Source organism: Sorex fumeus, unplaced genomic scaffold (assembly GCF_029834395.1).
Source record: "Sorex fumeus unplaced genomic scaffold, SorFum_2.1 ptg000002l, whole genome shotgun sequence".
Taxonomy (NCBI): Eukaryota; Metazoa; Chordata; class Mammalia; order Eulipotyphla; family Soricidae; genus Sorex; species Sorex fumeus.
In genome coordinates, this window is record NW_026606059.1 from 56,169,247 (window position 1) to 56,191,300 (window position 22,054).

A 22,054-nucleotide genomic window follows, 5' to 3' on the forward strand; every position below is an offset into this window, starting at 1 on the left:
AATAGAAGAGTAGAGTTGCCGATCCCATTCTAACATAACTGATGAGCGACCAAAGTGTTCATACAAAGGTTAGACATTTTATGTTCCTCCCAGCTATGTCAGTATTCCAATTTCTCCACATCTTCACCAGCATACTGTTTTTGACCTTTAAAAAAGAAAGTTAATTCTAGGGACCAGAGAGATAGTATGGTTGGTACGGTGCTTGCCTTGCATACAGCCAACCCCAGATCACTCCTCAGCACTACATAATGGCCCCCTGAGAACTGCTGGACATGGTCCAAACCCCCACCCTCCAAACAATAAATAAAAATCCAATATGTGCGCATTAGCCATGCAGTTGTATCCTTTAAAGAAACATGTACTCAGGTGCTTTTTTTTTTTATTTGGGTTTTGTGAGCACCCTGTTTTCTTTCTTTATTTTTTTAAATGGGGTCATACTGGCGTGGGGGCTCCAGGGCCACAGAGATATGAGTCTGGTAGTGCAGCTCTGACAGCGCAGTGGTGGCTGGTGCTGGGGCCCACCTGGGCCATACTTGATAATGCTCAGAGGGCTTCTGGGACAGTGATGCCATAATCAAACTCAGGGCCTCACACACACCAGGCATGCCTTTTACCCCTTTGTGATGTTTTTTTCCTCAGCCCCAGCACCAAACTAAACTGGAGAGTGGAGAGAGGTTCTTTCCTAAGCAGTGCTCAGTAGGCCTAGTACACCTGATGATGCTTGGAACGCCCTAACTGTTGATCCAGCCCAGATACATGTTCCCTCACCCCTCCACAGTCTTTCAGCTTCCTAAGTGACAAATAGATTCTTGGTGTGTTTTTTGGTTTGTTTTGTTTCATATTTTTGGCAGGAGGGCGGCTCATATCTGGCAGTGCTCAGGGCTTACTCCTGACTCAATGCTCAGAGAACACTCCTGGCATGCTTGGGTGGAGGGGAGACTGTATGGAATACCAGGGATCAAACCTCGTCAGCCATGTGCAAGGCAATTGCCCTACCCTCCGTACTGTTTCTCTAGCCCCCCAAGCACCAAATTCCTAAGTGCTAATGGTAAGAAGTTTGATTTTAGTCACACATTAACAAAGCTGTGTTATTTATATACTATACAATTTTATCTTTTGATACATAGCTTTATTTGTTTGTTTTATTAAATCATCATGCGATACATTTACAAAGATTTCATGATTGAGTTTCAGTCATACAATGATCAAACACCCATCCCTCCACCACTGCACATTTTTCACCACCAATGGCCCCAGCATCCTCCTGCCACCCTGACCCGACCCAACCCCTTGCCTCTATGGCAGACAATTTCCTTCTTTCTCTCTACTTTTGGGCATTATGGTTTTCAGTACAGATACTGACAGGCCATCGTTATTGGTCCTTTATCTACTTTCAGCACACATCTCCCATCCCAACCGATCCCTCTAAACCATCATCGACTTTGTGATCCCTTCTCTATCTCAGCTGCCTTCTCCCCCAGGACTATGAAGCAGGCTTCCAACTGTGGAGCAGTCTTCCTTTCCTGGCCTTGTCTCTACTGTCCTTGGATGTTAGCCTCATATTAGGTTATTTTATATTCTACAAATGAGTGCAGTCATTCTGTTTGTCCCTCTCTTTCTGACTCATTTCACTTAGCATGATACTCTCCACGTCCATAGTTGTGCTATAGTTTCTTTAACCAGTCAGCTGTTCTTGGACACTCGGGTTGTTTCCAGATTCTGGCTATTGTGAATAGTGCTGCAATGAACATGCCGGTGCAGATGTCATTTCTACTGTGCTTTTTTATATACCCCCGGGATATATTCCCAGAAGTGGTATTGCTGGGTCATATGGAAGCTCAATTTCTAGTTTTTTGAGGAATGCCCATAGTTTTCCAGAAAGGCTGGACCAGTCGACATTCCCACCAACAATGAAAGAGAATCCACTGTGGGTTTTTAATTTAGGAATCTGACTCAGGCCACAGTTTTTGAAAGATTAAATGTCTTCCAGCCTTCTGCTGTTTTGGTATTGCATGTTGACCTTGAAACAAAGCCAGAAGTTCTAATCTCTCTCCTTTGTCACACACCTTACTTTTACTCAAGTGTCTCTTACCTATCAGTGTTGGACTTTAATATTCTGGAAAGGTGATTAATTTTGCTCTATAAAACCCAAGGAGGGGCTGGAGAGATAGCACAGCGGGTAGGGCGTTTGCCTTGCACATAGCTAACCCGGGTTCGATTCCCAGCATCCCATATGGTCCCCTGAGCACCGCCAGGAGTAACTCCTGAGTGCAGAGCCAGGAGTAACCCCTGTGCATTGCCAGGTGTGACCCAAAAAGAAAAAAAAAAAAAACAAGGAACATTTATATCTTTCTGTGTCATCTTTGTACAATGATGTGAGAAAACTATGTCATCAGTGGCCTAAATATTTCCCACACTATTTTCCAGATTCAAGACTGGCAAAGTATATACCAGTCCACTCATATTCCAATACCAAAGTTTACGCCTGTGGACGAGTCTGTGACATTTATTGGTCGACTCTGCCGAGAAATCCTCCGGATCACGGACCCAAAGTAGGTGCCTCCGAGTTCCACTGGGTGTCTGCCCCCTGGACAGATGTCACTCAGCATGTTTTGAGGGACGTACTCAGCTTATAGCCTCACTCCTGCCACAGTTCTAATGAACCTTCTAATGAGGGGGAGGAGGGGAATCATTAAAAAAGTGAATTTAACATGTTGATGCTGGTAGCACATACCACTAGTGGCTCACAGTGGGATGCCACACCAGACATAATATACCCACAGAAGTGGTTATTGACACCTGATCTCCTGTTACACTCTAGTTCAGTGCTGTGAACAAAGTGGCACAGTATGAACAGAGCTGCCAGGAAGTGAGAAACACAAGTTGCAGCACCAGCATCGGTGTTCAATTCATTTTTATTGTTTTTGTTGAAAGCATGTGCTGGAGCGATAGCACAGCAAGGAGGGCGTTTGCCTTGCACGCAGCCAACATGGCTGACCTGAGTTCGATTCCTCCGCCCCTCTCGGAGAGCCCGGCAAGCTACTGAGAGTATCTCGCCCGCAAGGCAGAGCCTGGCAAGTTACCCATGACATATTCGATATGCCAAACACAGTAACAACAAGGCTCATGATGGAGACGTTACTGGGCCCGCTCGAGCAAATCAATGAACAACAGGAGGACCGTAACCGTGACCCTTGAAAGCGTGTCTTTTGCTCAACATGACCAAGGGTGCCCCAGACCGAAGAGCAGCCTGCAGTGAATGGAAAGGCCTTTTGTTCTCCTGTTCCTCTCTACCCCTTTTGCCTTCCCACCAGTGCTCTCCTTCCTGGACCTAGGAATCCCGGCAGGGTAAAATTTTTATTACAAATGGGTCACCCAGGCATCTGACTAGCCCCCTCCTTCCCCCCGCACCATCCTTATCCCTGGGTCTGCACTTGCCGGCCCATACCCTGGCCTTTGGCAATTATCTTGTTTTTTCGCCCCTCCCCCAAGGCTTTTTGCCCAGAAGAACTAGGATTATTGAGAGCTCAGCTTGTGCTCTGCCCTCAGTGCCCTGCACACACCCTTCATGAGCCCGTGGCAGCATTACCCATGGGCAGGAAAGCAGTTGTTTTTCCCCATGTTAATGGTAAAGTCGCTGTGGCACAGAAAAGCAAAGTCACTCGCCCAAGATCTAGATTTTTGAAAAACGGCTGACCCGGAACACACCAGGCCCTCGGACTCCAGCATCTGCAGGCACCCCCACAGCAAGTAGCCTCCCCAGCAAGAAATCGGTTGTGGTGGGAGTGGAGGGGAGAGGTGGGCCAGCCCTGCAAGGCGCAGTACTTACTCCTGGCTGCTGTACTCAAGGAAACGTAATGCTGGGGATTAGCCTAGGTCAGCGGCGTGCAATACAAGTGCCTTCACCTATAGCACAGATCATACCGGGGAAGTTTCAGAGACTAAAATCTACTTCTGAGCACCAGAGTGGTGATCCGCATGTGGCCTCAGGAATTCCCAGGGAGCCATTTTCTACCCCCCCCTTTTTTTTTTCTTTTTCTGGCTTTTTGGGTCATACCTGGTGACGCTTAGGGGTTTCTCTTGGCTCTGCACTCAGAATCATTCCTGGCAGTGCTCAAGGGACCATATGGGATGCTGGAGATCGAACCCGGGTTAGCCGCGTGCACAGCATATGCCGTCCCCACTGTACAGTCACTCTGTCTGCCCCCATTTTCTTTGTTGAGCCCAGTGAAGCAGATTGTACTGAGCCCACCCAAGGGAAGAGTGGGTTCTTTTCTTCTCTCCATGGCTGTCTGCATGCTTGCTCACGGACTGTAAGGATGGGTAGAGTTACTCGGGGAAAATGCTGTCTCCTCTCTGTTCACCTGTGGACATGGCTCTTTGGTGCTGCCTCCACATTAAAGTTGCTCAAAAGAAGTTTGACAGGCTGTCTGTAAAATTCCAAGATTCCAGCAGAAATGAGTTTGGTCATGAGCATTGTGATATAGTGGATGCCTCAATAAAGAGGTCCTTAATCACAACCATGTCATCGTCGTCCTTCCCGTCTGACACCCCCACGTCCCGTTTTTTGTCCTATGCCTCTTCCCCATTACTTCGGGGCACTTTGGCATTTTCAGTTTGTCTGGATTTTGTTTCAGAATGACATGTCATATTGACCAGCTGAATACTTGGTATGACATGAAAACTCATCAGGAAGTGACTAGCAGCCGCCTCTTCTCAGAAATCCAGACCACGCTGGGGACTTTCGGTCTGAATGGGTTGGACAGGCTTCTGTGCTTCATGATTGTCAAAGAGTTACAGGTGAGAGGGTCGGTGCGACAAAACAGCGGGTAGAACGATTGCCTTGCATGAAGCAGAGTTAGGTTTGATCCCCGGCATCATACGTGGTCCATGGGCCCTGAGCCTTGCCAAGAGTGGTCCCTGAGTGCAGAGACGGAAATAAGCCCTTGAGCACTGCTGGGAGTGTCCCAGAGGAAGGGAGGGAGGGAGGAATTCGTTGTCTCTGGCCAAGCTACTGATTGAAAGCACCCACATTCCTCTGATCTTGGTAGGATGGGGGCGGGGGGGGACAGTGTTCATGTGAGCCTGATTGCTACTAGGAGGCAAATAAGAGCCTGTTTCTCAACATTCCTTGCGTGATTTCCTCTACTTGACCACAGGTCAAGTATATTATTCCTGTTCGCAGATGAAAACTGAGAATAAATTAGGATTTCCCTGGCACACATCGTATTTTATATAGCCTGTTTCTGTGGGTCTTGGGAAAAGTTTGGCACCAGCAGTTGCTCTCTGCAGGGTCATTTCTAATAGGAGCTGGAGGCTTCTGCCCTTCCCTTATCCTCTTTTGGGCAGTCTGTGCCGTACATTAGATTAGAATGAACTGAGGTATCATTTCATCAAATCCATTTTACTCAGCCTTTTTTCATGTTTGGATCTCTGGTCATGCCTTCTCGTTTTAGAATTTCCTCGGTATGTTTCAGAAAATCATCCTGAGAGATAGAACTATTCAGGATACTTTAAAAACCCTCATGAATGCCGTCAGCCCCCTAAAAAGCATCGTAGGTGAGTGTTCCGAAACCAGCCTGCCACAGAACCGACAGCCCACATTCCAAACTAAGTAACAAATTCTATTTTAATATTTCAGCAAATTCGAATAAAATTTACCTTTCTGCCATTGCCAAAACACAGAAGATATGGACAGCTTATCTCGAGGCTATCATGAAGGTACTATGTGGGAGAGAGGGTGATGACCAATAGTAGTTGTTTTTTTTTATAATTGTTGCTACTATAACTTTCTTGCTCAAAGCAATTCCCTTTTTCTTTTGTCATCAAAACAAAAAATAACCTTATGATTATATCTCACGGGCAGAGCCTGGCAAGCTCCCCGTGGCGTATTCGATATGCCAAAACCAGTAACTATAGCAGGTCTCATTCCCCTGACCCTGAAAGAGCCTCCAGTTGTTGGGAAAGACAAATAAGGAGAGGCTGCTAAAATCTCAGGGCTAGGACGAATAGAGACATGACTGGTGCCCGCTCGCTTAAATCGACAAACAACGGGATGACAGTGATACAGTGATGATTATATCTAAATTCCATGTGTTCTGAATCTTCCTTTTTGGGCTTTACAATGTGTGTACTTGTAGTTGTGTTCTTTTTTGTTTGTGTATTTTTTTTAATAGACTGAAGATACTGTGGTTACAATGCATGGTTTTTTGTGCTCCACACCCATCCCTAGTGTACCCCCTCCCTCTCCCAAGGGTCCCAACAACCCTACCCCACCTCACCACTGCTGCACCTGTTAGAGATTGCCCCTGTGAACAGAGCTGAAGCTGACTCACAGGACTAAGAAATCAAGATGACAAGTGATGGGGTCGTGGGACGCACAGCCTTGTGGACTAAGAGCCCCAACTCTGCATCACCTCCGTATTTATTGCCTTAAACCAGTAATCCCTGGAAGAACAAGGGAGCATTCTACAGATATTTGCCTGTCTAGGTTAACCTAACCCTCGCTAGGCACTTAAGGACAGATAGGCCAGACATTTCTAAGGAGGGTTTTCCTCAAGGAATATTTCCTCAGGGAGCAAGAACAGATATAAGCAGTTATGGGGCCCCTGCCTCAGCAGCTCTCCGCGTTGGCACTTGGCTTCCAGATCGAAAGGTCCCATATGTCACCCATCCTGCCGCTCTCCTCAGTCTGACATAATGCTTTGCTCCAATTCACACACACACACACACGCACGCACGCACGCACGCACGCACGCACTACAGAGCTCAATCGTGTGGATCAGTTCTACCTCCCATTTTGTTGCCTTTGGACCACTGTTGGCGACCTCACTGTATTTTGAAGTCCCTCCTATGGGAAATCAGCCTGTATCCATCCCTTTCATTCTGACTGACTTCACTCAGCATGACATCCTCTGGTCCCACGTGCATTGCTGAAAATTGCCTGATTTTGTTCTTTAGAGCTGCATAATACTCCATTACATCTGTACAATAGCTTCTTGATCCATTCATCTTTTGGGGACCTGTTCTTGATTAAGCTCTTCATTGTCCATCATTTACCTGTCCTGACGAATGCTTTCTTTCTGAATTGCGTTTTTGAGGAAAACATTTCTTGTGGCAAGAGTTGATTTCACGCAGGAAGCGGGACTTGTCCTCTCTCAATTGGGTTCCACCCTTGCACAACCAGATCACGTAAGATCTGGTCAGCCCTGCACCCTCTCCTTTGAGTGGAAGGGTTGTGAGAGTGAGGCACGTCTCTCCTCCCTCAGTCTATGTGGATGCTAGAAGGCAGGGTTCTCCAGGATGTAAATTGCCATTCATGCTGTCTGTGGAAATCAGAAAGGATGTGGACCGAGGAAGTTAGTGTGTGCAATGGGAGTCCAGTTTATCATAGAATCCACTTTCTGCTCTCTTACCTGCTCACAACCTCAGCTCCCAGGGGCTGTCAAGTCTCCTGTGCTCCTTTTGTCCTTTAATGGCTCAAGACATTCAGGCACCCTTTACTGAACATGTAGCAGGTACAAAGCATCATTGGTTACCATGAGACACAGAATTACCATGAGACACAGGAGCTGTCTCCTCAGAAAGCCACTGTATGTTTTAGTGAAGAAGAGTAAATTTCCTGGTTAAAAAAAAAATTAATTAATTTGGGGCCAGAGCCATAGTACCGCAGGGAGGGCATTTGCCTTGCACACGGCCGACCTGTATTCGATCCTCGGAATTTCATATGGTCCCCTGAGCACCAACAAGTGTAAGCCAAAAAGAAAAGAAAAAATAATATAATTTCCAGCCACATCCCAGAGCCAGGGATATAGCACAGAGGTCAGGGTGCCTAGCTTACACCCAACCTCAGCTCAATCCAGGGTACCCCAGCATGACCAGGTATGGCCTAGAGGGCCCCCAAGTGCTGCCACTGCAAGTTCAGAGCAACAGTACTGCTCTCTCGCATTCACTCTTGTTCAGTTAAATCACCAAGAGGAGCCCCTTAGCATCTCCTTGCACCCCCTCTGCCACCACCCCCCAAATAAAAAGTAACCCACACCACCTGAGATTTGTTAGAGCCTCATCCTCTGGTTCCCAGTTCCATGTTCCTCATAAAAAGACGGGACCCATTGGTCTCAGCCAGAGTCACAGCCCTTTCCCTATCATTTCAGTGTGTTTTGTTTTCATCTGAAAACTTGAGCAGAGTAGATAACATGAGGAAGCTTTGGATTCACTTCTATCCCCTGAGCCAAGGGACAGATCATCAGAGCATTCCTGTCCAGGTTTTTAATTGCTGGGAGACCTATTAGGTTGAAGAAAGAAAAATAAAACCTGAGATTGGAAGATCTGGGCCTGACCCCTATTGGCTGTGGGAGAGGAGCCGGGTTTCTTCACAGGGCCTGGACTCTTCCTGTTGGCTGGCCAAGTGGCTGGCACCTGGGTGGCCAGTTCAGAACCCTGCAGCCGCTGGTGATTCAGCAGAGCCGTGTCTAATGCAATGACCTTTGCTTGAACATCCTGGGATCCGAGTTACTGTTTGCCTTGGGTTAGGGATATTGCAGCCACTAGATGGGATCAGTGATGTGGAACATGGAATGGAAAGTTCCACAGCCACACTAGCCACCAGCCACATGTTACTATTGAACACTTAAAAGGTGGCCAGTGGGGCCAGAGAGATAGCACACAGGCTGAGGCACCTGCTTTGCATGCAGCTGACCCTAGTTTTATCCTTGGTGCTGTGCATGATCCCAGGAGCACCTCCAAGGGTCACTCCTAAGCGTAGAGCCAGGAATAGCCCATAGGTGACTTGTGACACTAGGAAACTGACTTTAATTTTATTTTAATAAGTTTTTATACAGTTGATCCTTTAACAGCACAAAGGTTAAGCTTATGCCCTGTGTAAGCAGTGAAAACTCCACATGTAACTTTAGTTTTTTGGTTTTCTTCTCACTTTATTTAAGTACCGTGGTTTACAAAGTTGTTCATGATGATTTGTTACGGCATTCAATATTCCAACACCAATCCCACCACCACAGTCACCTTCCCTCCACCATTTTCACTATTTTCCCAGACATCACTCAAGTCTGCCCTGTAGCAGGCTGGCAATAATCTGTTTTATATTGCTTGAATAATCTGTTTTATATTGCTTGTTACCACTAAACGGCTAATGAAATGATAAATATATATATTTATATATCTATTTTATATATATATGTCTGTAGAAGAAAATTTGTGAAAATTGCATCTCAAAGAAATGAAATGGGCCAGCTAGAAGTTGCATGTTTTTGGTGGGTTTTTTATTTGGGGTTGGGTTTTTGTTTGTTTTTGTTTTTGTTGTTTTGGGGTCATACCCAGCAATGCTCAGGGATTACACCTGGCTCTGCACCCAGGGATTACTCCTGGTGGTGCTGGGGATTGAACTCCAGTCAGCTGTGTCCAAAGCAAACTCCTTACCTACTGTACTCCAGCTCCTGGAAGCTGTATACTTCTATAAAGCCATTATGAAGCAGTCTTCTCTCCTATTTTCTTGTCTGCCTTGTAATCTTTTAAGGCTAGCTTTTGTAGGATTTTAACAGGAGAAATTTTAGCAGGACAAAAAAAAGGATCATCTTGCCTTCCGGGTGCCAACAAATTGAACTGGTAGGAGCGAGCTGATCTCTCTTCCAGACCTATCATATCATAGTCATCCCAGCCATCTCCAAATAGCATGCACACTCATCACTGCTTGAAAATTAGAATGGCTCACATGTTGACTCACTCTGGATCACAGGCCTGTTCCTTAACTAGTTTGAGAATCATAGTTCCTCTTAACTTGCCTCCACTGTTATTTATTCTGTGCATGGAACTCTGCTACAGGATCAGTCTGCCACAGGCCCTCTAGCCTTCTCCAGACTCCCAGAGGGGTTCAAAGTAGAAAAGTAATGCTAAGAACTCCGTGAGTAGGGACCAGAGCATTAGTACAACGGGTAGGGCTTTTCTTCCTTGCTCGGAGCCAACCTGGATTCTATCTCTGGTGTCCTAGATCGTCCCCCAAGCACCACCAGGCATGATTCCTGAGCACAGAGCCAGGAATAACCTCTGATCATCACCAGGTGTGGCCCAAAATCAAAAGAAAACAAACCCCAGAATCCCTGGAGTAGGGGTTGTCACTGTTAGAAGCACCTTTATGGAAGATTTTCATGGATTATTTTGTGACCCACTTGATTCCGCCTATAATCTCATTTGAGGTAGACAGTGGTATGTTCACCAAACACTGTAGCGCTGTCCTCCCATTCATCAGTTTGCTCGAGCAGGCCCAGTAATGTCTCCATTGTGAGACTTGTGTTACTGTGTTTGGCATATCGAATACGTCACAGGTAGTTTGTCAGGCTTTGCTGTGCAGGCGAGATACTCTCGGTAGCTTGCTGGGCTCTCGGAGAGGGGCGGAGGAATCGAACTCAGGCTGGCGGGGTTGGCCTCGTGCAAAGAAAATGCCCTACCAGGTGTGCTATTGCCCCAGACCAAGTTTTAGAATATTCTCAGAGGCCAGAAGAATGAATCCCACAGGAAAGGCATTTGCCTTTCATGCAGCTGACCCAGATTCAATCCCCTGGACCCCCACATGGTCCCCCAAGCACATTCAGATGTAAGCCCTGAGCACCACCGGTGTGGCTGGAACCACTCCCCCCACCAAAAAAAAAAAAACCTTTTAATTAAGATAGAGTATTAGCACAAAGTAGTGTCCTAAAAGTTCAGTTTATGACAAGAAAGTGATGCTTCTCCCAGCAGCTACATGAGGAGAAATTATTGTAAAAGATCATCTCTAGTACAGAAATAAATAATGGATCAATGAATGGATCACTTTGAGAAATGTTTGACTTTGGGAATACTGAGTTTGGCATAGATTATTCAACCAGATGCCCCCTTTGAGAGTCCCTTGTGCCAGTCCCAGATGATGAAGCCAGTCCCAGGGTCCTTAAATATTCCCCTCAAGTGTTGTCATCTTTTAAAAAGAGGGGAAAGTGATGGCATCACCCCCACCTCGCACATATTTATCGTTCAAATCTGTCCTTTCACCTGTTCATTCACAGGTTGGGCAGATGCAGATTCTGAGACAGCAGATCGCCAATGAGTTGAATTACTCTTGTCGGTTTGACTCCAAACATCTGGCAGCTGCCCTGGAGAATCTCAATAAGTAAGTGTCAGCATTTGCAGCCTCCATCTTTGGGCTGGGCAGCATGTTGGCATCTTGGTTTTTTTCTCTCTCCGCCACCGGCCCTTCCTTCTCTCAGTCTCCCGGTCCTCCAGCACCCCTCCATTTGTTATTTAGTCCGTGTCTTGCTAATGACTTCATGTACCCAAGACACTGAGCCAGACACTCTTCCAGATTGAGAAAGTGGCTGTTGCCAAAGCCATACCTGGCTTTCCCGGAGGCCTGAGTCAGCAGAGCGAGTCACGGCACGTTAACCTCCAGGTGTGGGCTGTGGGTTCTGGACTCCTGTCCTCTCCTCTCTCCCTGGCAGCTTGCCCTGGTTTCAGGCCTCCTGAATGGTCCCTGTGACTCAGTTGCTCTGTCCATTACCTCTTCAACACAGGAGATGTTGAAAAACAGTCTAATCGGTTCAAAACCATTTGCATGGGAAAGCCTTGAACACTGCAGCCCTCTCAGAGATGCAGTTCTGCTCATGCAGCTTTACCCTCAGGCCAGTCCCGGGCATAGGCGTGGAGGGGGGGATTCCAGAGGATCAGGCCCTCCTTTTCCAGATAAGGCTTCCGACCCGGCGTGCCAGCCCCGCCTCTGCTGGCAGTTGTATGAATTCCCCGTGTCTCTAACATGTATCTCTCTGTGCTTCCCCCACCACCACCCCTTTCTCTTTAGGGCACTCCTAGCCGATATCGAAGCCCACTACCAGGACCCTTCCCTTCCTTACCCCAAAGAAGAGAACACACTCCTGTATGAGATCACGGCCTACCTGGAGGCGGCCGGCATTCACAACCCTCTGAACAAGGTGGCCGGGACAAGGGCGGGGTGGCGTGGGTGCCAATACCGGGAGAACCTGCTTCCACCCCAGCCTGAGCTCCTCTCCCCTGTCTCAGACGAGAACAGCCCCACCTTCCATGCCCGGACTCAGGACTGAGGGGCTGGGACACCCCACTGCAGTCGTGACAGCTGCAGAGTGCCGTTTTTGCAGGAGAGGGGTCGGGTGTTCTCGGGGGTCTGATGTTGGAACTGCAGTGACGAGGCAGCACCCAGCCTTGCGGTGCCAACGATGCTTCCCTCGCAGGCACACAGGGATCAGCATCCTTATTTGGGGCTCCCAGCTGTTGGCTGCAGTTCCGATCACTGAAAGCCTAGAACTGCAGGGTTTGTTTTTGTTTGTTTGTTTTTTAATCACTTGGTGCCAGGTTTCATTTGGTGCTGAGCCTGTGAGGATTCATGTTCCACAGAAATGTTTGATCACAGGGTATTACCCTAGATTCTACCCTTTCAGAAATCTACAAACTGCAAAACTGGATTATGGGGATAAAAGATGAGGAACCGTGGTGGCTCAGGTGGTAGAGATTTGCCTCCCATTTGCCTGAGTTCTCTCCGGTCGCCAGGAGTGACCTGGCCCCAGCCTCTCCTCCAGCACACTTTTAAAAAAAGTAAAACCGAGGAGAGATGATGCCCCTAAATAGCTACTTGGCAGAAGCACCCAGCCCATGCCAAGCACCACATGACGCCAGAGCAAGCGTGATCTCACTTCCTCTGCCACAACACTGAAATGTGCCATTGTCGGGAGAAACCTAAGACTTGAGTCAGTCCCTTCCCCAGTGCTGGCTCGTCGTTCAGTCACATGCCAGGGAGTCTGAGCAGATCTTGTGCTCCCACACAGAATGGCCCCCATCCCCCCACCCACTGCACTGCCGAGACGGCCATCAGGGCTGCTGGAAGCAGGGAGCTGCCTGGTTGGGCAGATGGGAGGCCGCCATAGGGCACTGCTCAGGGCAGAGCCAAAGACAGCACAGACACCTGTTGGCCGCTTAATGCGCCCCAGCGCTGCTGTGTCACTCTGTCCTCCTTCTCCCCTGCCTCTTCTTCCTGCCCTCCCACCCTTTCCACCTGTCTCACTGTGTTTCGTGTCTGCTGTGTTTCACTTGCCCCTGACCTTCTGGCTTATCGGCTGTCTTCATTCGTAGCATTGAATGGGATTTGTAGAGAAGGAACTGCTAAACTCTGAGCAAAAGTCTTCCCTTCCCAAAAGCACTATTTTGTAGATATTTGTGGTGGGGTTGTAGTCGACGGTAATATATTAGCAGAACCATCTGTCCAGTGTTGGTAACCACATGTCTCCCTCACCTTTCTCTTTTCCAGATATACATAACCACAAAGCGCTTGCCCTATTTCCCCGTGGTCAACTTCCTCTTTTTGATTGCCCAGTTGCCAAAACTTCAGTACAACAAAAACCTAGGTAGTGTATGACATTTATTTATTCTTTATAATAACGGGTGGGTGACAACAAGCTCCAGGCAAAGACAGCTCTTTGTGGAGAATGCTGTGTCTCGTAGAAAAAATCTTTATTTCTTTTACTTGTATGAATGTTTCCTTATATGCATCTGAAATATGATGGTTCTTCATGAAAAGCAGGCTGTAGATTTAATACCAACTAGGTCTGTGATATACCTGTTGTTTCTAGCAGCTGATTATCTGACCTGTGAAATGAGTGAGACCTTTGCTTCTCTTCTTTCTCTGGTGTTCAGTAGCCAGGGTGGTGGTCAGGAGGCTCCTTTGGCTCATGTCTTGTTTTTTCAACTAGTGTCAGGTGCTAACTGTGTATCCGGAACCATCATAAGACAAAAAAAAAAAAAGAAAAGAAAACGGTGTTGAGGAGACCAAGCTAATCCACAGACATTAGTATTCTATGGTAGCATTTCTTGGGAAAATGATGGGTACAATCAGTTGATACCAGAGTCTTTCAGTATAGTTGTCCTGTTCCAGAAAGAGAATTCTGTTTTTCTTACTATTATTGATCACTTTATTTTGAACATACTTATAATCACCTTTCTAATACCCTGGGACTTCTTATATTTGCAATTTTTGTATCAAAGTCAAGTGGGTGGGTTATTGGGGGTTTTTTAGTTCAGAAAGAGTTAAAAATTTTTAAGGTAAGAACAAGCAAAATTTGGAGTGATAGCACAATGAGTTGATTGCTTGCGCACAGTCAGCCCGGGTTTGATCTCTGACACTCAGAGTGATTCCTGAGTGCAGAGCCAGGAAAAGAGTAAGCCCGGAGCACCACTGGGTGTGACCCAAAACAAACAAAAAGAAGAAGTGTGTTAAGAATATTCCTGTAAAAATAACCATATATTTTTAACCACCATTTCCACATTTGGAGAAGTTACTTAATTCCTTGGGCTTGGTGGATTTTTTTAAAAGACATAATATGATAGCAGGTACAAAGTGCTCAGTACATGCTCAGTACATTCCGTACATTGTCAAAATAAATCTTTGCTTTGGAGGGGACCCATCATATTCGGTGCTCAGGATTACAGGGGCTTCTCCTGTTGATACTTTCCAGTCAAACCACGGGCCACCAGATCACCCTAGTGATGCTCAGACTGAAGGGCCAGCGATGTCCCCTAATCCCTATACAAAACCAACAGAAAGGGCCAAAGAGAGATAGTATAGGAGTTATGTTCCTGGCACCATATATAGTCCCCCAAGTACCACCAGGAATGACCCCTGAGCACAGAGCCAGGAGTAACTCCTGAAATCTGCTAGATATAGCCCATCTACCCCTGGGGGGGGGGGGGGGAATTAAAGAACTGTTCTACAATTGATAAAAGTGTTTATCTCAAGATAAAATGCATGTTCTCTATTGTATTATCACTGTCACTGTCACTGTCCTCCCATTGTTCATCGATTTGCTCGAGCTGGCCCAGTAACATCTCCATTGGAGACTTTGTTGTTATTTTGTTTAGCATATCGAATATATCACGGGTAGCTTGCCAGGCTCTGCCGTGCGGGCGAGATACTCTCCGTACCTTGCTGGGCTCTCCAAGAGGGGCGGAGGAATCGAACTCGGGTCGGCCATGTTGGCTGCGTGCAAGGCAAACGCCCTACTGCTGTGCTATCGCTCCAGCCCGTATTATCACTAAGTAAGAATATTGTTTCTTTATATCGACAAGGTATAAGGATGATTTGTACATAAGGATGGTTTGTTTTTATTAGATTGTGTGTTTCTGGTTTGATTTTTTTCTGAATATTCCTTTCATTGCACATGGAGATAAAGTAAACTTAGCATTATATATCAAGTAATCTAATACCTTAATAGAACTCCTTGTGGGAGGCGTCCTCCAGATCTTTAAACAAACCAACAAACTCTCAGTAGAGGTAGCACAGCAGGTAGGGTCCTTGCCTTGCACACCGCCAACCCAGATTTGATCTCCAACATTCCGTATGGTCCCCAAGCCCCCCTGTATTAATTCCTAAGCACAGAGCCAGGATTAAGTCCTGAGCACAGCTGGGTGTGGCCCATGTCCCACCCCCAACCCCAATTAATTTTCAAAAGCACAAAGAGATATGGACTGGAGAGACAGTACAACAGTGCAGCTGAGCTGGGTTCGATCCCCACCATCCCATATGGTCCCTCCAAGCATTCCTGAGTGCAGAGCTAGGAGTAACCCCTGAGTATCAGTGGGTATGCTCCCCACTTCCTCCCCACCCCTCAAAAAGATGGAAGAAACCTTAGTTTCTTTCATGTATTAGAAAGGAATCAAATGGAAGGAAGGCTGAGGAAGAAATAGCACGTTTGCGTACCCCAAACACACTTCTTTTGTTTTGGGACCACATCAGGTGGTACTCAGGGCTTACTCCTGGCTCTTCACCCAGGAATTACTCCTGGCATTGCTCAGGGGACCATATGGGATGCCAGAAATCCAACCCAGATCAGCCACATGCAAGACAAGTGCCCTACCTGCTGTACTGCCACCCCAGCCGCATGTGGTCATTGCTCTCAAAGCTGACCTGGACCTGACTTGTAGGATAGCATTTCTGGGTTGTGTGATTAAAGCGAGTCTCCTGTGTTTTTGTCCTGGAAGATTTTCTTGGTCCGTTTATATATCAGTGTCTGTGGTCTCCGTAGCGAATGGATTTGTGTAATTTTATGTGCAGTGTGAAATTGAGATTAAGATTTATTTTTCTCCTGTGTGGATATACAGATTCTTTTCTTGTATAATGTTCATTAAAGAATGTTTAACAAATTTAAGCCAAAATTTTTTTAGTTTAGATTTCTGGGCATATCCAGCAGTGTTCAGGGCTTACTCCTGGCTCTGCACTCACGAACCATATATGGTGCCAGTGATCGAACCAGCGTCTGCCACATGCAAGGCAAGCACCTTGACCCTAGACAAAAAAAAATTTTTGGCCCAGAGGTGGGCCCACACCCAGGAATGCTCAGGGGTCACTCCTGGCTCTGCACTCAGGAGTTAGTCTTGGTAGTGCTCTAGGGATCATATATGATGCCGGGGATCAAACCTGGGCTAGCCACAAGACAAGGAAAGTACTCTACCCACTGTACTATCTCTGGCCCCAATAGTAGACAGCATTCTAGTGTTTTTTATTTAGAGACTGTTCCAGGATATTACTATGCCCTTAACAGGAGCCACCGGACCATTTTATTATGTTCACTCCTTTGAGCACTAGAGGCCACCACCAACCCAGCTCTTGATTCCAAATGTCCACAGTCTTTACTCCCTCCCAATAGGCCTCTGCATGAGTCCCAACCCTTCTAACCCTCCAGAACATTCTCTAAGGAGTTGATGTTACAAGGGGCACATGTGTTACTCAGGACTTGCGTTTGTGTTCCCCACAGGAATGGTCTGCCGCAAGCCCGCCGACCCTGTGGACTGGCCTCCCCTGGTGCTCGGCCTGCTCACCCTGCTGAAGCAGTTCCATTCCCGGTACACGGAACAGTTCCTGGCACTGATCGGCCAGTTCATCCGCTCCACAGTGGAGCAGTGCACGAGGTAGGCGGCCAGCCAGGAGCATGGGACTCGTGTTGCCCAATGGGCTATGATCCTCGAGGGCTCAGCTCACGCCACCCCACCCCTCCTTTTCTCTCCCCTCAGAGATAATGGGGATGGACTGCCCAGCCTGCTCTGTGAGCAAGTCATACACATCATAGCTTGGGCGATGGGGAGGCAATGAACACTGTGCCAACCCATGCCCAGCGCGTGCTCACAGCAGTGCCTTCCCGACTGTGTCGTGGCCCAGTGAGCAGGGCAGGAAAGCGTGCTGCCAAGGGCTGCATGCTCTGCAGTGGGAATCCAGGTGCTCGTGGCATCAGACCTGGGCAGTGTGAGCTCTGCCCAGGTCTGATGTGGGATGTGGACCAAAATCTCCCAGAAGCTCCCCCTCTGACACCTGAGGACTGTAAACCTGCTTGTGCTTTCTCCCGCAATCCCACCCCCCACATGTGTGGATTCAGGGATCCCACTGAGCTAGGAGGAAATATTAGTGTGATAGTGGCTGGATCCCGAGTCCTCTGCCGCCGCCCTCTGAGGGCTGCTCTGCTAAATCCACATCACGGTGATAGATGTTTCATTTGCAGAGTTCCCCTCATGGGCTTTGGTCTTTCAGTTAGAGACAGGGACAGGGTGACTACCAAGTAGCAGTAGACCATGGGGCTCTGCCCCAGGATTCTCAGCCACCCTAGCCCAGCTGTTGAGTGCTGGGGCCCAAGGATACGGTCCCTGAGATCACTAGTGCCCCCCCAGCAGTGCTCAGAGGGGCCATGTGGTTGGTGTCAGGGACTGAACTGGGATAGATCTTAACGCAAACCCGAGAACTCTTTTCGATGTTCTGTTGTGTTTTGTCAGGGGCTGCCCCTACTGATATGGGGGACCTAGAGCCACAGTTCCGTGCCTCAGGGGCCCCATCCAGGGATCAAGCTCAAAGCCTCACTGGGGCATGATTCCCGACACCCAAGCACCAGCAGGAGTCATCCCTGAGCACTGCCAGGTGTACCCCCACCAGAAAATAACAAACTCAAGACCTCACAGACGCTAGGCCTTCACTCTCCCACTTGAGCCATCATCCTCGTCGTAGTCCCACCACTTGGTCCCTTTTGACCCACATAACCCACATAACATATAGCCTGATCCGGAGGCTTCCCAGGGCACTGCAACGACAGCAGGCGAGCTGTGCCTGCCCCTGAAACGTGAAGCAGTGCAGGGCCCTGGCAGGGAGTCCTGGGTCTCTGCCAGCTAGCTCCCCAGCAGGCAGGCAGTGTTTGCTACATGCCAGGGCAGCGTTCCACCTCCGCTCCCCGAGTCGCTGCCAGGCCTTTGGAAGTCCACAGACAACGCACGCCTCCTCCGAGCATCCCTCAGCCCCGCCTGTCTACTCCTGTTCAGGGCTGTTCCAGGCAACCTGGACACCTGGGGCTATTGGCCATTCACCAACCTCTCCAGGACACATCATTTTTTCAGGTCTCTCTGAATACATAACTGCCAGACCTGTTCCAAGATTCCAGGTGGAAAGATGATGTGCCTCCGGGGAGTGGGTCAGCCGCCACAGTGGCTGTCCTGGGCTCTGGGCAGCCTTCATGCATGCATGGCTCCTGAAAGTGGGGCATGCTTTCTCAACTGTCTTTTTCCCCCATGACATCATCAGATAGGTGCTTCCTCATGGTGGTTAATAGAGTGAACCACAAATACTGCTTGATTTTCTAAGACTTGCTTCAAAATGCAGGGTTTTGGTTTTGGTTTTGGTTTTGGTTTTGGTTTTGGTTTTGGTTTTGAAGAAAGCACCACACCTAGCACTGCTGGAAACAAGGTGGCCAGGCTGTCAAGAAAGCCAGCACACAAACAACTGAAAATTTTAAGAGGCCTGGAGAAGGTGCTGAGGCTAACAGGATCCTCAGTAAAGACCATCTTTCCGGAGCAGTCAGAGAAGAATTCTTAGAGGAGGAACTTGGAAAAGAAAAAAGAAAAAAAAAAAAAAATATATATATATATATTTAGACATTCACCTTAAAAGAAGTGTAAAGTATGGGACTGGGTTATGTGGCTCCAGTGAAGAGCATGATGTATGTGGGAGGCCATGGGTTAGATCCCCAGCATTGCCAGCACGCGCGCACCCACACACACACAGTTTCCCAGGGGTTAGATCACACACAGTCCCCATGGGTTAGATTCCCATCTTTAGGTACCTTACACACACACACACACACACACACACACACACACACACATACATACACACAGTTCCCCAGCAAAGCAGCAACAACCAAAAAGAGTGTAGATCAAATATATTGCAGGTGGGGTGGTTACATTTGGACCTCGTTTAGGGACCGGTCCAGTTGATGAATCATGAAAGGGCTGAGAGGTGGGCAGACATGGAGGTGTGAGTCATGGAGGCAGCAGGAGCCCAAGAAACCAGAGGGAAGCCGGGAGTCTTGCCCTCTAAGCTGTGTCCTGAAGATCAGCCAGCCAGGCTGTGACTTGGTAGGATGCAAGCAGATGGTATGATTTGTTTCTTTGACTGCACTTAGTCTTCTGGTATCTTGCCTGGAGGTCAGCTCAATTAATGGGTTCACACCATTCTCTGTTAACAGCCAGAAGATCCCTGAAATGCCTGCAGATGTAGTGGGTGCTCTTCTGTTCCTGGAGGATTATGTCCGGTACACCAAGCTTCCCCGGAGGGTAAGCCTGAGATAAGAACAGAACCAGTGCCCTTGTTGTGAAGAGACTAAAGGTATTATTAAGGGGGCCAGAGAGCTAATACAGGTTCTAAGGTGCTTGACCTATATGTAAGCTGGCCCAACTCAAATCCTCAGCACTGCATATGAGTCCCCCTCTTTCCAAAAAAAAACCTTATTCTCATTTCTTTTATTTTCATACAGGAAATATTTATTTTATTCTCAGTGATTATACTGTGACTCATGAAGTAATTGAAATTTTTCAGGTTGCTGAAGCACACGTGCCTAACTTCATCTTTGATGAGTTCAGAACAGTCCTGTAACTTTAACTTCTTCAGTGAAATGACTGTCCTTAAAACCTTCCCACCATCACGAAAATGAATTAAGAAATGAAAAAAAAAACAACTGCTCATGTAACCAACCACACTGAACCATCAGACATTCTGAGGAAGACGTATCTCACTGCACTAATTATTGTTTAAATCATGGTATTATATGCAATTTATATCATGTAGAACCAGAATACATTTTTGTACTCCCTCTTATAAATGCTGAATGTACTTGTTATGTACAAATCCATTTAGTTTTATGTTCTAAAGAACTATTTGTGCAATTCCAGATTTTCAGTAAAATAGTATTGACAGTACCAAAGTTGTCTTGCTTGTGATTCAAAATCTGTATTGACCCTGCAAAACATTTTATATGGAAAAGCAACAGTCACACCCACAACAGACTGACAGGAGGTTAAATGTGTAGAACACAGCCACGGACCATAGACCACAGAAGCTTGTTGGTGTCTGAGGCTCACGGACTTCTCTAATCCCAGGCATTCTGAGGGCTTCTGAACATGGGGTTTGGAAACACCCTGACTTTTTTTACTCATTTTACTCATTTCTTCCTTTCACAAGTCAAGCCCCACTCCAAGTCCTCAGAATAGCTTAATCATCATTAGTTAGTAATCAGTAGCTTTTCACTCCAAAATTGTGAATCACTTGGACGTGACGGTAACTGAAAGGGGAACTGACATTATTGTGGCAACTTGAAGCAAGAAAGCGTTTGACTATAGATCTAGTTCTGTTCCCTAGAGTGGCAAACCAAAAAATGTTTAGACCAGAATCTAAACATGCTTGCCTGATTTAGCAAGTCAATGCAGCTTCATTGATTTGTACTTGAAAGGCACAGTTTGAGCCATTCATTTTTCTACTAGTTTCTTCCACTTTGTCCCAGACCAGCCCTGAAGGCATCAAACTCATAAATTAAAGACTAACTGATGTCCCAGGTTCTTTTCCATTTTCTGAATTTATTCTTGTCAGAAAATCTCAAATTCTCAACTACTGAAAGAAAATTACCTTATAGACTTTGATTCATCCTCATAACAGAAAGGATAGCGTAAGGCTTGGAGGTCACATGTGGCAGCACTCAATCCTCTCCTGATTGTGCTTGTACAGGCTCAGGGGACAAAGTGGACTCCTGCAGGCAAAGCACATGCCCAGCCCTAGAAAGGATTTTGAAGGTTTGGGCAGCAAAACCTTACAACCCAGTATGGGATTTTCCCCATCCCTTCCCAGAGTCGTGGCATGACCCAGGACTGTGACACACTTTTGCAGTGCTTTGCAGACTTAGTCTTGATGCTTCTACATTGTAGTTATGACACGGGAATCATGAGCAGTGATTGCCTGTGACTGGCTCCATTACTGAGCTCTCTCCAGGGTCACCCAGTGTAGAATTTTAAAGGACTTGCACCCTAACTTGGAAGTCTCAGACACCAAGAGGCTTATCCAAGTAAGTTCAGGCTACCTTGGTCCATTCTACATGCATATCTCAGAAAGAGCTTGCTGCTTCCCATTTGGATCAGGAAATTAACTGCATGAGGTAAAAAGCTTTAGTTCTTTGGAAACACACCAATTCCCAGCTCCACTGCCCCAGCGAACTGGCTGGTTTTTTGGTTTTGGTTTCATCCAAATCTAGCAAGGCTCAGAGACCACTTCTGGTTGGCCTTGGGGATCACATGGGGTGTCAGGGATTGAACCATGTGCAAGACAAGAATACTACCAGCCTAATCTAAAAGCTGGCTGATAAAGGCCAGATCTAAGAAACTGAGTTTGTAACCAGAAAATGAAAGCATGGGATAAATTTAAAGGGGACTCGTCATAAAACCAAGAAATGAGTCTACCATCTACTGTGCTAAATTAAAGCAACATGCCTATGTAACTATTTCAACTGGTGACTAGATCCTGAAAATTCTACTCAACTGAGCTCAAAAGTCTAGAGCACAATTTTTGCATACATTAAGTACTGCGTTCAGTCCCCAGCACCACATGGTCCTCTCAGCACCATAAGAAATGTTACAATAAAAGCCTGAGTTTTATCCCTAAATCATTAGGAATCTGAAGTGAATACTTATGATTTCA

The 22,054-nt window shown here is 47.0% G+C and overlaps 1 protein-coding gene across 1 annotated transcript in view; it reads left to right on the forward strand.

Annotated features, from left to right (window-relative positions):
- WASHC5 (WASH complex subunit 5) overlaps window positions 1-20,288 on the forward strand; it is a 56,130-nt gene extending 35,842 nt beyond the window's left edge. The window contains exons 20-29 of the mRNA XM_056134495.1: window positions 2,428-2,552; window positions 4,638-4,800; window positions 5,457-5,559; window positions 5,642-5,721; window positions 11,052-11,155; window positions 11,840-11,969; window positions 13,316-13,412; window positions 16,815-16,968; window positions 19,560-19,647; window positions 19,910-20,288. Of these exons, the coding sequence (XP_055990470.1) occupies window positions 2,428-2,552; window positions 4,638-4,800; window positions 5,457-5,559; window positions 5,642-5,721; window positions 11,052-11,155; window positions 11,840-11,969; window positions 13,316-13,412; window positions 16,815-16,968; window positions 19,560-19,647; window positions 19,910-19,966 (1,101 nt within the window). The 3' untranslated portion in view covers window positions 19,967-20,288. The remainder of the gene's footprint in view (window positions 1-2,427; window positions 2,553-4,637; window positions 4,801-5,456; window positions 5,560-5,641; window positions 5,722-11,051; window positions 11,156-11,839; window positions 11,970-13,315; window positions 13,413-16,814; window positions 16,969-19,559; window positions 19,648-19,909) is intronic.
- Window positions 20,289-22,054: the final 1,766 nt, after the last annotated feature.